At 59.3% G+C, this 12,511-nt stretch overlaps 1 protein-coding gene across 15 annotated transcripts in view; it reads right to left on the bottom strand.

Annotated features, from left to right (window-relative positions):
• Positions 1–11,609, bottom strand: part of SCN5A (sodium voltage-gated channel alpha subunit 5) — a 61,244-nt gene extending 49,635 nt beyond the window's left edge. For 9 of the 15 annotated variants that reach the window (XM_040965520.1, XM_040965555.1, XM_040965599.1 and 6 more), the window contains exons 1-4: positions 11,285–11,560; positions 9,807–9,925; positions 4,995–5,084; positions 3,959–4,087 (exon numbers count right to left, since the gene is read on the bottom strand). In XM_040965520.1, the coding sequence (XP_040821454.1) occupies positions 3,959–4,087; positions 4,995–5,084; positions 9,807–9,925; positions 11,285–11,560 (614 nt within the window). Of the gene's footprint in view, positions 1–3,958; positions 4,088–4,994; positions 5,089–9,806; positions 9,926–11,284 lie in introns of all 15 variants that reach the window. The other 6 variants (XM_040965627.1, XM_040965528.1, XM_040965562.1 and 3 more) reach the window with 4 other exon arrangements.
• Positions 11,610–12,511: the final 902 nt, after the last annotated feature.

The following is a 12,511-nucleotide window of genomic DNA, read 5'->3' as shown; positions in this document are numbered from 1 at the left end:
AGGAACACGGGGGATTCCAGGGCCAGTTTTGTGGTCTGTGAGCCGCATGGGCCTGGGTGCTCCTCTCCTGGCCTCCCAAGGGTGCCTGCCCCCTTATGTCCTGCCACTTTCTCTAGGCACTGGCTGGCCCAAGAAGGGAAGGAGATGAGAAGATGGTGGGAGTCGGGGGGCTTGGGGTGCCCTCAACCATGGCATCTTCCAGGGATGAGTTTGGGGGTGAGCAGCTGTGTCCTGCCCAGGGCTGAGTGAGTACCCTCTATGGGAAGAGGAGGAGGGACTTGGGTCCCTGCTCCCTGGGGGTGGGGCAGGGACCTGACTAAGCCAGCTGTGAGAACACACGGTGGCAGGGCCACAGGACCACAAGGATGTGCTAGAGGTTCCCAGGGTCACAACAAGTAACTTGCGATATTTAACGAAGGACTTGTCTGATGCTTAGCTACGGGTGTTCCATGCTCCAAAAAGGACAGCAGACTCAATGCTCTGAGTGGATCATGGCACTGGATAAGTGCTCTAAGTGGGGTCCATAGCAGCTGGGGGCTGGAAGGCTGGGCTGGTACCAAAGCCAGGCATCCTGGCACCCACTGCTCAGAGCCTCTGCAAAGCCCTGGGAAGGCTGGGCCAAGGGATCCAATGTCCTGGGGTTAGCAGGTCAGTCTGATCCAGCTCTGGCCAGGTCCACTCAAGGGATGCTTCTGGCTTCACGAGGTGCTGAGGCTGCAAATGCTTGTCCCTTTCCTCCCACATCCCTGCAGAGCTGGGAAGTTGGTGCTGGATTCTCAGAGCTTCCTCCTCTGTCCTCAGGGTAGCCCCCAAATCGTACTCTCTCTTACACATGCACACAGCCACATCACCCACTGGGGAGTAAAAGTCACCTCTCCAGTTCTGACCCATATACACCTGTTCATATGATCCTGGTTCCCAGCTATTCTGCCTCCTTGGCCACTGGGGCCAAGCACAGGGAAGCCAGGATTGCAGGATGACAGACAGGATGGTAACAGAACAGGGAGGAGCAGCTGGGAACAAAGTGGGGGCTGATGTGAGTGTGTGTGAGCTAGAGGAGGACTCGAGGGAGGGAGCAGCCAGGTAAGGCACGGTGTCATCAGGACACCCCACATAGAGCATCTGCCAGGACCCCTGAGTATGGCGAGGCAGAAGAGACCCCAGGCAAGGTGCAAGGCCAGCCTTGGGTGCCATGGAGCTTGTAGGGTGCTGTCTGTCTAGGCTGGCAGAGGCCTCCTGCAAGCCAGGCTCCTCTGGCTGTGGCAGAGAGCTGGGGTGAATGCCTAGGCCCAGTCCTGAGTGAGCAGAGGGTCGGGGGCAGGAATCCCACTCCAGTACAAGGAGGTGTCCTGGGTGTAGGGGCCAAGCTCGCCTCTTGGCTGCCCCAGCCCTGTCTTCAGATGGCAACGGCTGCCCCTCCTCTCGGCCCGCCCTCTCTTCCTTGCCAGGCTTGGTTTCCATAACAACCCCAGAAGGTGGGAGGCTGTACTGACTGGCAGGTAATGCCCAGCTGGGAAGAGAGGTGCGCAGGTTGAACCGGGCAGGCCTGGTGACACCCTCCTGTCCACCCCCGCTCTCCCTCAGCCTTTGAGTCTCTGCACTGGGTAGGAGGGATGGGGTGGCAGGTGGAAGCCCAAGCACATAATGCCAAGTGGTCCCAGCACCACTGCCCATGCCTTCCACAACTGGGGCAAGCGGTAGGCTCCCCATTAACTTTAGGTTCCTGTCTGTATAACAGGGACTTTCAATGAAGGGGAGGCCTGCATGGTGAGACTGTTTCATTTGCTATGGGGACCTGGCTTTCCCAGAGCAGAGTCATTTGTGATCCCTGGCTTTTAGTGCCCAGCACAGGAGCGTGTACACCGCACCCGCTGTGTCTGATTGAGCAGAAGGAGCTATTTCCAAGCAGCTCTGGGGTAGGGGGGTGGGAACTACACTGGGGTTCTCCCAGTCTGGGAGACAGGACAACAGGCCTGAGGCCAGCTGAGCATGGGTTGGGAGTGTCTGTGATGACAGTTGTCGCTCATCCTGCAGGACAGGGAGGGAAGGAGGGCAGGGCTTGCAGCCCCTCCCCCACGGGCAGGGAGATGCCATTCCACTGCCAAGTCTCCCTGTCTCCCAGGCCACACACGTGCCTCTCCACCCTGTGCGCTCTCGGCTGATGATCCTGCTTCTTACTTCACAGAGAAAATAGACGCAATCAGAAGAGAAAAAGCCTCCTCCACTCATCAGCTCTCCCAATCCACCGGAGAGTGCCTTCCTGCTCTGAAGGTCACTGCCGCCGCGCCCCGCCCACCTCATCAGTGTCCTGGCTGCTGCATCTCTTCCCTGGCCTGCACACACACCAGACCCGTCCACCCCCTGCTCTTTCTCGAACCCTCTGGCTTGCAGGCACCTCTCTAGCCAAGGATGCCTGTGACCTTTGTGATCGCCACTGCCCTTGGGTTCAAGTTCAATCGCATTCCTCCTTAGGTTTTGGGGGAAGCCATTTCTTGGGTAGCTCCCTCTGGGGTTCCTCCCCACCCCCACCCCCACCCGCTTCGCACCCTGTGCCTTCCTGACTTCAGGATGGAGGAGGGGCTGACCGACACCAGAGTGCATCGCTGCTGTCCCCTGCATCCCCATGTCTACCTGGACTTGTCTCCCACACACCAGGCTGCACTGCCACCTGCCTGCTGCAGGGTCCCAGGCTGATGTTTGCACCTCAAGCCCATTCCAGAGCAGGCCCCTTTCGCTCCCTTCCTCCCTCTGGCTCTCCAAGTTCACAGCTGGCAACACCATGCCCCCAACCCCATCCCCCAACGGGGTCTCCTGGGAGCCCTGCCTGCTAAATAAAGCTTCTCAGTTGGGATCTGCCCAGCTCTCCAGCACCGCCTCCCTCCTCTTCCCCTCTGCGCTGGCACCTTCTCTGGGCTATCAGAGGGGCCTCCTTGCTGCCCAGGCCCCTCTCTACCCCCTGCCCACCTCAGTGTTTCTCCCCCAAGTGGTTGCCATCTTCTCCTCTAGCACTGTTGGATGGGAGACAGAGGCCTGGTCTCGCTGAGCCTCGGGGTTCCCACCTATAACACGGAGCCCACTGCTAGCACACCTAGACAGGTGTTCTTCCAGGAGAGAGGCCAGCTTGGGTTGGGAGTGTCAGCCGTGATGGCTATCACACTGAAGGAGGGTGGGGGGAGGACAGGATCACTGCCTCCCACTTCCCCAGCAGTCTGTCTCTCAAGCCTGGTTGAGCTCAGCGCTGCGCTTGTCTGGAGTTGCAAACAGGGGGATTTGGGGAGCCCAGGAAGCCCAGAGTGTGGGGCCGGAGTGAGCTTCCGATGCTGTTGAGCCCACCGGTGTGTCCCTGCCCAGTGAGGGAAAGCTGAGGGTTTGCAGAGGCAAGGAGTCCTGGCCTTGTCCTCTCTGCTTCCTGCCGAGGTTCCCTGGGGCCCTGTGCAAGCAGGCAAGCTGCTGCGCCAATGTGTGCTTCCTGGGACATCCAGGGAGTAGGTGGCTCCCGGGCAAGCAGCTGTCCCTGGGGTCACACAGTCCAGGCTGAAGCAAGCCTAAGCATCACTCCCCTCACCTGTGCACTGGGGCTGAGTCCCTCCATCGAGCCGACATCACTGCATCAAGATAAGTGCTTTCAAACGGGCCCAAGGTGGAGTCCACAAGCACAGACGCAGAGGGGGCCTGGCCCAAGCACCCGGGGGTGAGGCAGTTCTGCCCAGCTATGCCCTCATCGCTGCAACATCCTCCCCACTGTGCCAGGGACTGGGGCTGCAATGCCAGCTTTTCTTGGTGGCAAGGGCAGAGGATGCCAGGTTAGAACCTGAGCCACATCCCCAGAGCACGGTGGCTGCCATGGAATCCAGGGAGCCAGGGGATCCAGCCGCTGTGCCCATGGCTCCCCACCCAGTCTTCCTCCCGCCTGAAAAAGAGGTGCCAGGAAGGCTGGGGCAGCACGCTAGGTACTTACGCCATGACAATCACGCTGAAGTCCAGCCAGTTCCATGGGTCTCGTAGGAAGGTAAACGCGTGCAGGCAGAAGCCTCGGGCCAGGATCTTGACCAGGGACTCAAAGGTGTAAATGGCTGTGAAGGTGTACCTGAATGGGTGAGGCCGGCACAGTCCCTCAGGGAGCTGGCAGCCTGCTGCAGCCCATGTTCGGCCAGGCTGAGGGCTGGAGTTCTATGCTGGCACCCGGTGCGCCTTCCTGGTTGCTGTCCCGGCATTACCGGGAGCCCGCCCTGTGTTCAGTATCTCTCCCTACCTGTCCACCTCCCTCCCCAGGGGGCTGCCTGTGTGTGCAGATTGTGGTGGGCAGCCGCTGGGCTTTCCATGGAAGAAAAAGGACGGGCAGCCCCACTGTCCCACCTGCGTGTGTGTGTGTGTGTGTGTGTCTGTGTGTGTGGCTGCGGGGGGGCGGGATTCCTCAGAGGCTAGCAGTGGACACATTGTACAGCCTCAATCTATCGTAAGGTAGGAAGGCACAGCTCTACATGTGCTGGGGGTTTGAGAGGAAGGGGTGGGCAGCTGGATGCCGACACTGTAGCCCACAGGGCTGGGAGAGGGGACATCACCAGGGTGACCCCAGACAAGCATGGGAGCCCACCCATGGCTGTAATCATAGTTCTGCCATCTGCTGCCAGGTACACCTGTCCAGGTTGCCTAGGACCTACGGGCCGGGGGCAATTCTTTAAAACTACACAATGTCTCTAGAATGTGGGACCTGATAAACAGACAGCAAAGTGTGCTGGTGGCCTGGGGACAGCCACTGGCTGTAACACCACAGGTCACTTCCATCCAGTGGGGCTGGCAGGCTGTTTAGCACCCTACCAGGTTGCCATGAGGGGCACAGGAGTTGCAGCCATGGCTCTCGGGATGGGGCCTGGTGAGCAGCAAGGGCTCTAGCAGGTACTCCTCCTCCCATCTCAGCACCTGCTGCTTTGACATCACCATCCTCTTCAGGGGACAACCAGGGAGCTCCATCCGGGATGCGCGCAGATACTTACTCGACATACTTGGTCCAGGGCGGGGGGTCGTGCTGGGCCATGAACACGCAGTTGGTCAGGATGGTACACATGATGAGCAGGCTGAAGAGGGTGTGTCCGTTAAAGAAAAGTCCAGGGTGGCCAGCAGGCACCAAACCACTCTTCTGGCGGGATGCACCGTGGGATCTGCTGTTGCTTTGAGCAGGCCAGGGGCGGCCCCACCTTCCCAGAGAAGAGGACTCAGACTCCACGGTCACATGAGAGGGAGATGGAGATCCTATTGGTGCTGGGGGACTTTCTGCCTGTCCCATCTCTGCAGTGTGTGCAGGGGGAAGGCAGAGGGCTACTTCTCCACTGCATGCCACCTCTGCCTCCTTCATTTTGATCCCAGTGTCACCAAGTAATATCCAAAAGAGGAGCACCCACCCTGCCTACCTACCAGGACTCCTTTGCGCCCCCAGGGCATTGGGTGATCCCCCATCCCCGGCAGGGCTGCCGGGGTCGGGTGACATCCCTCTGTCACCCTGTCTGAAGGGAGCACCTTAAATGCTGGGACACATTTGTGAGCGCTGTCTTACCCCACCTGGGTCCAACAGGTGCTAACTGCTACCTTCTCCTGCCAGACAAGAGACTCACCAAGCACCTCTGCCCCCTCTCTCACTCTGGCCAGTACCCTCCCCGGCCCCAACAGTTGCAATAACTGGGCCCCAGGGGTTCCAACCCCCTCCTGGCTGAGAGGGGTGCCAGGCTGTCCCAGTGGCCCATGGGGAGACTCCTCAATGCTACTCTTCCTTCTCTTAGGGTGCCTAGTAACTTGAAGAGGCCCACTGGTCTGCCCACCTCAGCTCAGCCACCAGTACACTATCAGACCTCCTGCCTCCCCAGGACATCTCCCTCCCACACCCACCCAGAGCTTCTGCCCAGGCATTCCTGACAGGGTGGACAATTCACGGGCCACTCAGATCCATTGCTAGATCCTCTTCCGGGGCTGCCTGCTGAGTCCCGACATAGCAGGGCACTGGGCTGAGTCCAGCTGCCCAGCAGGTTCTGCTTGGTGTCTGTGACCCGATTCAGATTCCACTACATAGAGAAGACTGAGGCCCAGCAGAAGGCTGCTATAATGGCCAGAACAAGGCTCCCCATAGGCCCACATGCAAACCCCCATAAAGTGGAAAGACACGCTTGCTGAGAGAACCATCCTGGAGCTGTGGCCTCCAGAGCCGTGAGATGACAATGCATGCAGTTTGCTGCAGGGCTCACAGGAAGCTTTGCTCTGAGTCTGTCATATGGCTCTGTGCCCCACACCTGCCTGGCACGAGTCAGAATGAAGACTGAGCGTGGCCAAGGCCCCACTAAGTGAGGAGAATGCCAAGTGGCAGGAGGGATGAGACTGGCACGTTTTACAGTGGGCCTCATGTAAGCTTAAGTGGGAACCACTTCCCAGGAATATGGGGAGGAGGATGGCAGGAGGGCTTCCTGGAGGAGGCATTTACACAGGTAGCCATCTCTGCCAGGGACTCCACCCATAGCCATGCAACCCAGTGGGGGCAGGGCTGAGGACTCATAGACCTCTGCCTGGGCAGCCCTGGGTGGATGGATGGCTTCCCTCTGTCCCACAGCAGGTGCGGTCTGCCTGGGCACTGACTTTTCCAGACCTAGCAATGGCTTAGGGCGAGATGCTGCAGCCTCTTATCTGTCACCTGCTTGCTCGAAATCCTTGCTTGGTTCCAGTGGTCTGTGCGCGCCTGTGTACATCGTGTCCTCGCACCCAGAACAAGTGTCTCTGTCCCAGGTATCCCGAGCACCCTCTCCGAGCCCAGACAGTCGAGTCAGCTGACCTCCTAATCAGGGTCCATGGGCCTGATGCTTACAGATGGATGAATGAGCTGGGCCTCTGAGTGGGCAGGGAGCAGCCAGAGCTTTAACGTGCATCTCCCATCTGGTCCTGAGCGCCCACTCCCACTGCCACTCACAGGGGCCACGGGCAATCTCACCAGCCTGGGCTGCTCAAGCAGATCACAGAAAATGCAAAAACTTACCATGGGGGCATACTGTCATGTGTATGTGTGTGCATGCTGTTAAAAATGGACATGTTGGGCCCAGTGCAATGGCTCAGTTGGCTAATCCTCTCCTTGCACTGGGATGCCATGTGGGCACTAGTTTGTATCCTTGCTGTTCCACTTTCCATCCAGCTCCCTGCTTGTGGCCTGGAAAAGCAGCCGAGGATGGTTCAAGGCCTCGGGACCCTGCACATGCATGGGAGATCCAGAAGAAGCTCCTGGCTTTGGATCAGTTCAGCCCCAGCCACTGTGGTCACTTGGGGAGTGAACCAGAGGATGGAAGATAATTTTCCTCTCTCTTCTTTTCTCCATAAAATTTGATCTGCCTTTCCAATAAATCTAAAAATTAAAAATAAAAGTGAACATGCTGAGGCTCATGCATGCATATGCGTGTGCACACACGTGCCATTCTGGCTGCCCGTTCGATTCCTGGTGAAGACAGGGGAGGATTTTTATGAATAGACCCTGCACACCCAAGGTGGCCCGCGTGCTCCTTGGTGCGAGCACAAAGCTTTTGTGAATGTGCGCTTGATTTGGGAGCTGAGTTGCTTTCTTTCCCCGAGTGCTGGTGGGAAGGCCTTCTGCAGGAATCCCACCAGAACGCACAGCAAAAAAGCAATCCCACATGACCGTATTCAGCAACTTCTCAAAGGCGTGCACGGCAGGGCTGCGGGGACCTGGAGAGCAGCTGCGGTCAGGTCCCGAGTACCGTGTCACTTGGGCTGGCTCCAAGCGGCTAAGCTTCCTCACTGGGCTACACTGTGCCCTCCAAAGTGTCTCTCTGTCCTGTGGCCTTCCTCCCCCCCAGTGAGCCGGCACAGACCTCAGCCAGGGAAGGTATGCGGCGACCAGCTGAAACCGAGGCTGATCTTCCACGGGGAGTGCGCATGATTGCTAATGGGTCCAGGGACTGTTTTTGGGGTAATGAGTAGGTTCTGGAAGTGGATGGCAGTGATGGCTGCAGAACCCACAAGTATGCTAAAAGCCATCTATCTGATCGTGTGCTTTGGAACGATCAGCTCTGTGGTAGGTAAAGTACGGCTCAGTTGAACAGAAACGTGTGTGGAGCCTGGAGATTCCCAGGCTGTTTGCTGATGGTTTTGGCTTGCCCAGCGGGACCGTGCACTAGAAACAGACCCCGCCCTCCCAAGGCTGCAATGCCTCCACCTCGTAGCACAGCATGGGTTTGGAGATGGGCTGCTCCACTTCCCACCCAGCTCCCTGCTGACGCTCCTAGGAAAGCAGTGTAAGATGGCCCAAGATGGCTGCCACCCACGTGGAAGACCAGGATGGAAGTGTTGGCTCCTGGCCTTGATCTGGCCCAGCCCTGGCTGTTGTGGCCATTTGCAGAGTGAATACGTGTGTGTGTGTGTGTGTGTGTGGTATGTATGAAGCTGCTTTTCAAATCAATCAATCTTAAAAGCCACAGACCTCCTGGTCGAGACCCAACTGACCCTCACGCACTGGTATTTAAAACAACTGTCCCAGGGTCATGTGCATGGGGGGGTGTGGAGGACTTGGTGGACACACGGTTTTTGGGGGCTGCGGCCCTAGATTTGGTGAATGCCACAGGTCCTGGTGTTGCTGATACTACTGGTCCTCACGGCACATTCCCAATGCAAATCTCTAGCTCCCCAAACCCCATCAACTAAAGCTCCTCTTCCCTTCAATGCCCACTCAGCCCACCAGGTGGCGCCGCCAAGGGCCAGCACAGTGCTCCTGTCCCAGGTGTCCAGGCAGCAGTCAGGAGGAGCTAGGGCCTCAGGGATGCTGAGCAACAGCCCTGGGGATGGGGGCGGGGTGCACATAGGCCAGCTCTAAGCCGGGCCTGCCAGGTGGCACCAGCCCCTCACCAGCCTGAGCGACACTGCCCAATGGAGCTCCTGCCAGGCCGGGTACCCCTGTGGGCCCCCACTGCCCCCTTGGCCCATCTTCCCCTCCCCTCTCCATCTCTCATCTGCTCACATTGCAAAGCCCAGCACCTGGCAGGAGCTCTGGGGCGGCTGCTGCTGCCTCCCTGGGGCCCTCTGCAGCTGCCAAACAGGGCTAGGTTGGTTAGATACCTGGCAGAGAAGCCCCAGGTGAGAGCACCGGGAGGCTGGCAGGGAGGCCACACCCACAGAGTGTGGCCGCAGCCAGGCCTGGAATGGAACATGCTTGTCTCTTCTCCTCCCGACCACAGCCTGTTGATGCTACAGCCACTGCCTGCCCTGAAGGCCCTCCCTGGACACAAGCATGTCTCAGGAACCCGATGAAAAAAGCTGGAGTGAGCTGGAGGAGAGGAGGGGGCAGGCACATGGCTACACCTCACTGTGTAGCCCCACACCCATCAGCAATCAGGTGTGGGGCACAGGTGAAATAGCGCTGCCCCAGCTCCTACCTGGGGGAGGTTCCTCCCAGGCCCAGCGCCACCAGCCAGGCCTCTGCGGCACTGTGCAGCGTTCCTGCAGCTCCTCCGTGTGGACCAAGCTTTCTCAGCCTAAGGTTAACGTCACTCTCCTAACCAGAGTCCTCTGAGATGCTGTCAGATAGCAAATATTGTCAATTCCTCGTCGGCGAGCAAGCAATGCCCACCCACGCGTGGGACGACCAGTTTTCCTCGGCTTTGCCTCTGTCACCTGCCTGAACGTCCCTGTGGGTGGAGGGACACAGCCAGGTCCCGCTGCCTCCCTCCTCCCAATTCCTGAGCGTCCAGGGCATCCCAGGTCCCGGATCCTGTCTGCTGGCAGCTACTGGGGGAGACAGCGAGCAGAGGACCCACTGCAAAGGATATGAATGAACCAGGACCTTCACGGCTGCTCGGCGGATGGGGTGGAAGGGGCTAAGGATGTACAGGGCATTGGTGGCGCTGAAGCGGAAGATGGTCTTGCCCTTGTTGAGCACGATGAAGGTCTGTGGGTAGAAGCCCACATGGGGGTCAGAGGGGACTGTGGCAAGTCCCCCGGGCCCCTCTGGGCAGAGGCTTTGGAGGGGAGGGGGCAGTGTGTGCAGATCACACATCTGGGCTCCTGGGTGAGGAGGGGGAGAGGAGAAAAGAGGCTGTGGGGACGAACTGGCCAGATACGCCAAGAGCAGAAATCATGGTGCTGAATCTACGACCTCCAGCGGGATGAACAAGAGTGCAGGCATCATGGATTGGCAATGGCAGACAGAGCTGGCATGAAGTCAACACGGGGACAGGGCAATGGCTCCTATGCTCCTCCAAGGCTCCACTGCTACAAGCCCCCCAGGAGCCCACACCCGTTCTGACCTCAGCCCCTGGCTTGTCCTAGCTGACTCCAGCCACGAGGCCTCTCTCAGCAACCAACACCTAACCTAGTCCACCTTCCAGCCAACTACGTCACCCCAGCCCAGACCTCGCGTTGGCACTAATTCTTACTTCTGGCTCAGGTCACTGGTGACCTGGGTCTACCTCCTCCACCCCTTCCTGCCAGCCCAGCTCAGACACCACCATGGATACAGCTATTGGACTTGAACCGAGAGGGTGTCCAGTCAGCAGTCTGGGGGCAGGATCAGATCCCAGGTCCCTTACTTTATCTGCACAGCTGTCTTGCCCTTGTTACCATGGCCACTCCACGCATGTGTGAACACACAGCTGGAAGAGACACCTGTGCACACCTTCAGGCTCCGGGTCTCCTTTGGGTCTCCCTCCAGCCCAATACACAGAAACATCCATCAGCTACCTGGAGTTCACTCTCCCCTGCCTGCTCCTAACTCCCGGCAGCCACCGTCTTTCCTGTCCCTAGCCTCTTGGGACCCTCCACCCCCGCCATTCAAACCTTGCTTCATCCAGCAGTGCGTCCTCCAATGTGGGCAGCAACCTTGGGGCAGGGGCCCAAGATGGGAGGAGGCCAAAGCAGGGGATCCAGAGAGGGCAGTTTCCTTCCTGGGTGGGCTGGTCCCACTGCTTTCAGATGGCCTGCCAGCCAAGCAGTGTCTCATTGCTGACCCCACAGGGCCCAGGGGGCTGCTGCCATGGCCAGCAGCCAATACCTGGTGGATTATCTGTGCTGCTCGGGGGCTGAGTTGTGGAGTCTCACACTTTCCCAGCTAAGAAGGGACTGGGCTGCCTATTACGCACAGGTGTGGGATGGACAATCAGCTACATCAATTCCTCCCTGAGGTCAAGCTGACTTCCCAGACACTGAACCCCACAAACAAGAGGTCTCCACTCACTCCTCCCCCAGAGCCCAGGGACCGAGCCCATCTCCCCCACCTTCCCAGCCCCCAGCATGGGGAGGCAACTGTCACCTTCTGGGTGCTGTAGAATGGGTCCAGGTCCTCCAGGGGTTCCCCAATGAGCTCTCGGGGTGGGTTGCCATACAGGTCAGGTAGCTTCTTGGAGGCCTGCAGGTCCAGCTGGGGCCGGGGCACAGCCTCCTCCTGGGGCAGCCCCTCACGGCTCTCCTGCAGGGTGGCCGAGCCTCGGGCCTGCTTCTCCGCCATGCGCTTCTCGATGGCCGCCAGGGACTCCCGGGTGAACCTGCGGAAGCTGCCGGGGCCCCGAGGTAACAGCAAGTTTGCCATCTTCTCATCCTGCCTCTGGGGCCTGGGCTGTCCTCACGCTGCCCGTGGGATGGGGGTGGAGGGGCAGATGCTGCAAGACACAGACGAGGGCCTGCGGTAAGGGGCAGTGGTGGCGGCACTGCAGTGGGCACAGGTGCTCGAGGGCCCAGGCTGCCAACGTGGTCTCCCTGGCAGTGGCATAGGCGGACAGTTTCCTTCTGTCTCGAAGCAGGGGCTGAAAGCACCAAGTCATCCAGGGTTCTGGCCTATTTCACACAAAGACAGCAAGTGTATCTGTGGCCCCTGAGCTGCCCTTCCTCAGGGCTCGCCCTGGGCAGGGTGGGGAGCTGCCCCCTGTGCCTGCCTGGCACAGTGCCCAGACCCCCCAGGGTGACTTAGGGGGCCTTTGTGGACATGGCACTTGCATTTGCCATAGGAGACTCAGTTGGTCCTGTGGACTCTCGAAGATGGCCGGGTGACACCTGTGGGACTGCCCCCTGGGGAGCACACGTGTCCCCCCGCACACTCCAGGTCAAAGGCTGGGTGCCACCTTTCACCCCCTCCTTGATGTGAGCAGAGGAATGCGGTCCTAAGCGACAGCCGAGCTGGGCACTGCGGCCACTCAGCGAGGACATCCAGCCGTCACGGGTGTGTGATGCCAAAGTGGGAGAATGTGGCCCCTGCCGGCCTCACATGATTCAGAACCTGGTGCAAACACGATGCCCATGACACCCAAGCGGAAGAATGTACTCCTGACTGCCTCCCCAAACAGGATGCGGTCAGCCCGGCTCCTGACCGTGGCACCAAGCCCGGGGGTGGGTTGGGGAAGGGGGGCGGTAGCTATGCCTCTAATGGCCAGAGCAAAACCCAGGGCAGCGGCACCAGTTCAAGAGGGCAGGAAGGACACCAGCCTGAGGTTCCCTTCCCCCGCTCTGTTCCACCAAGGGACAGCCTTGTCCCGAGTTCACTCCT

This window comes from Ochotona curzoniae, unplaced genomic scaffold (assembly GCF_017591425.1).
Source record: "Ochotona curzoniae isolate NIBS_2020 unplaced genomic scaffold, NIBS_Ocur_1.0 contig_1302, whole genome shotgun sequence".
In the NCBI taxonomy this organism is placed as follows: domain Eukaryota; kingdom Metazoa; phylum Chordata; class Mammalia; order Lagomorpha; family Ochotonidae; genus Ochotona; species Ochotona curzoniae.
This window is presented reverse-complemented; position numbering and strand designations above follow the sequence as displayed.